This window comes from Drosophila montana, unplaced genomic scaffold (genome assembly GCF_035044405.1).
Source record: "Drosophila montana isolate Dmon_TW-CO22-7 unplaced genomic scaffold, ASM3504440v1 contig_3626_1, whole genome shotgun sequence".
NCBI lineage: Eukaryota > Metazoa > Arthropoda > Insecta > Diptera > Drosophilidae > Drosophila > Drosophila montana.
In genome coordinates this window covers 185920-189711 of record NW_026998511.1, presented here as the reverse complement: position 1 = coordinate 189711, position 3792 = coordinate 185920, and the positions used below count along the sequence as shown (strand labels likewise).

General features: G+C 49.2%; 1 protein-coding gene across 1 annotated transcript; it reads left to right on the top strand.

Moving 5' to 3' along the window:
• Positions 1 to 2644: 2644 nt before the first annotated feature.
• Positions 2645 to 3445, top strand: LOC135435549 (glutamic acid-rich protein). Its single transcript, XM_064692673.1, has one exon. It carries the CDS (start codon positions 2708 to 2710, stop codon positions 3443 to 3445), a length of 738 nt encoding a protein of 245 aa, XP_064548743.1. The 5' UTR covers positions 2645 to 2707.
• The last annotated feature ends 347 nt before the right edge of the window (positions 3446 to 3792 follow it).

Genomic DNA, 3792 nt, shown 5'->3' with positions numbered 1-3792 from the left:
GATTGACTGACTGACTGACTGACTGACTGACTGATTGACTAACTTACTGACTGATTGATTAACTGATTGACAGTCTGACTGATTGACTGACTGACTGACTGATTGACTGACTGACTAACTTACTGACTGACTGATTGACTGACTCATTTTCTGATTGACTGATTGACTGACTGATTAAGTTTTCCACGAGCGAAAGATATATATACATATACATACATATATACTCAATCTGCAATGACATTCGCGTCCTTACCGCGTCGCGGTTTACTCTCAAGTTCAAGATCGGACCACACTTTTTTATGACTCCTGTACGTCGCAAGGGTATTAAGTGTTCGGCTCTGCAAAGATTTGACGTTCCCCTTGCCCAATGCGTACTGCAAGTATTTGACACAAATTCATTTGGTATGGACTGCAGCTTAAGTGGAAGTGTATCTACACTGCGAGAAACGTAGCAAAAATGTTTGCAATTTGAACTAAATCATAAAATGAAATTGCGAAACAGCTGCAATAACTGTAAACCGGCACCCTTTTTTTCGCAGTGCACGAGGCTTTTGCAGCTGCGAACGTGGCGCTTTTTGCCTTTGAGCACATTTTTTGCTTTGTGTAATTGTTTAAATGTTATTTCATTGAATGGCGAGAGACACAGCGACAACGACAATGACAACGGTTGACGGTTGACGGGGCAGGAGGGAGGGTTGACGTGAGGGGGGGGGGGGGGGGGACTCTGCGTGGGTGGTTGGGGTAGTTGATTAAAAGGCTGAAGCTCGAATGGAAACTGGAATGCAAAAAAGGAAAACAAAAAAGAAAGGGAAGAGCTGGGAAACGCTTAGCGTTAATGTTCTTCATTTATTGTCATTGTTTTTAATGTTTTTTGTGTGTGCGTGAGAAAAAAGCATTTGCATTTAAACGGCAGAAGGGTGAAGCACAAAATGTGGAGGGGTACAGGGGGTGGGGGGCATAAGTGAGGGGGGGATGCTGCCTGGTTACGTGGTTAGCGCAGAGATTTTGCTTGAATGATTTTTATTGCTCGTTTGTAGTAAATTTGGTGTGTAATTAGAGCGAGAAGAGAGAGAGCAGGAGAGAGGGAGTGGGAGAGAGGCAGAGGTTGTGGCTTATTATAAGCAGTGTGTGTGCGTGTGTGTGTGCGTGTGTGTGTGAGGGGGCGGGGGTGTGGTTGGTTTGCAGCCTGCAGTCCTGCGGGTGGCAGGTTATGCGACACAATGAAAACTCAACTGCAAATGGACGACTGGCCGACGACTGGTCGAGGGCGTTGCATGGGGCAGGGGCGGGGGCGGGGGCGGTGGTCAGCAACTGGAGTGGGGAGTTGGGAGGGGAACACAAAACCGGAAGGCTTGGGACAGAGCATAAAGAATGCCAAAATGCCAAATGCTAAACGGGGCGCTGCCAGAGCCAAAAATGAAATTGTGGTGCAGCGCACAGAGCCAGAGCCAGAGCCAGAGCCAGCACCAGGACCACTGAAGGGAGGGTAAGTGAGCGGGGGGGGGGGGGGGGGGTGCATGGAACGCGCCCTGAGGTCAAAAGCCGACCAGATGAGAATGATAAGTAGTGGACGGACGCAGTTGCCCAATGATAAGCGGCAGCTGCAGTCGAATGCTTGATGCGGCAAGCGCCTGCTTATACCCTGTAAAGTCAAACGAAAAGAAAGCGGTTAGCTTGGGCGCAGTCAACAGCAGAGAATGGAATTTTTTGGCCAGGGCAGGGCATAACAAAAGTAAACAATTGCCAAAGCTAGAGTATCCCATAGTCGTGCACACACAGTGCTGCCACTTATGAGCTGCTTGCAATCAACTAAAACACAATTCCCAATTCCACAAATCCAATCCGAATCGAAGCTTTCTCCAGCCACAGTTTGGCAGCCATTGCCACTGCGTTTACAGTTTGAGAGTCATGCTGAGTTTTTAATGTTAACTGAATCAATATTTGATGCATTTTAATGCACTGCAAAATCCATGAATCCAGTTGAGAATTTGTCCTAAAGTACAGGGTATCTGCTTGTCGGCTACTCTCGCTTATTTACAGTGTATGCATACAGTTTAAGGCAAATATTAGCAGCTCGAAGCGTATGATATTAAATAGTCAAAACACTGACTTCCAGGGTATCTGAGCGTCTGGCAGTCGTATGCCGTGTTGGACTTAAATTTGTTTTATTTGTTGCATTTCGCACAGCTAAAGAAATGTGCTCGCTACACCGCGAGTGTGCGAGTGTGTGTGCGAGTGTGTGTGCAAGTGTGTGAGACTTCGTCTCGGCTCATGGCTGAGCGGGAATTGGGGGGCGTGTCAGGTGGAGGCAGCTGGAGCTGAAGTTGGAGTTGGAGTTGTAGTTGGCCTGTGGTCTTTTCGGTCGTGCTAGCTGCCAATTGCCATGTTTTGGCCAACGTCTGGTGACGCCTCTTAAAGCCGCAATGCGAATGCGACTGCGACTGCGACTGCGAATGCAGTTGCTATAAAATTTAATTCGCCTAGGGACAAGGGACAAGGGGCAACGGGCAGGGGGCAGAGGGGAAATGGTAGCTGGGAACACTACGTGACGCACATCGGACACATCGGGCAAACATTTGGAATAGTTGTCGGAATCGTAGGGCAACCAGATTCCTAAACTAGATCGGCACGCGCTCAAACACACTCAAGCACACACACGAGCACACACTCAAGCACACACACACACACGCATACGGAATTCGATTAGATGGCGCTGGACAATGCCAGGCTGGAGTCGCTCGAGGCGGCGTCCCAGCTGACGCGAGCAGCCAGCAGCGAGCAGAGCAGCAAAAGCGAAGACAGCGCAGCTCGCTTCCACAAACAACTTGCGTCCAAAGCGAAACCAAATGATATTTGCGCCAAGCAGCAGCTGCAGCGGGAGCGGGATCGGGAACGGGAGCGGGAGCGTAGACAGCCGCAGGTATACAAATATAGTCCACTTAGTGGCGACTCCGATGTGGAGAGCGATGTGGGCGGATCGAGCGATGAGTCCATAGCGCTGCTTGCACACGAGATTCTCTGCTGCGAGCACGAGTCGGATACGGACAGTGGGCAGGAGGATGAGGATGACGAGAAGGTGGACGTGGAGGAGGAAGAGAAATATAAAAAGATGAAGGAGGAGAGGGAGGAGGATAGGGTGGAGGAGAAGGTGAAGCTGGAGCTGGAGGAGACGGTGGAGCTAGAGCTGGAGGAGGAGGAGAGGGAGGAGGATAGGGTGGAGCTGGAGCTGGAGCTGGAGGAGTATGAGGAGGACGATGAGGAGGAGGAGGAGGAGGAGGAGGAGGAGGAGGAGACGGAGGCGGATATCGATGCCTGTGCAGAAACCTCCATTGAGCACAATTATGCGCAGCTCATGTGCAGCGAGGACGATGAGGATCTGGAGTTGGAGCTGGAGGAACTGCAGCAGAAGCAGCTACTTGATCGCTGCGACGCGGAGTCAAAGTAACTGCACGATAAGCAATTGGGTCAGCAATAAAACAAGTTTTCAATTGGGCTCCGGAATTCCCAGAAGCCGGAATCAAATTTCGTGCCGAAACGGGTTTTGCTCCAAAGAGAAGTTGGCATGAAAACCTTGTGCAGTTCAATTGTCTGAAATGGTTCAAGTCCAAGTTTAAGTCTCATCAAAATCGGATGGCCTTATTTATTTGAGTCCAAGTTGAATTTCAGCCCAAAGTCTTTCATTATTTCTGTCCCAATAGCCGAAAACTCTTCCAAAAACCAAATTTTTCAGCTCAGTTTGAAGCAATTTCTCAAAAAGATGTTCAAAAATGTTGCTTGATTTCTTTTATCTTC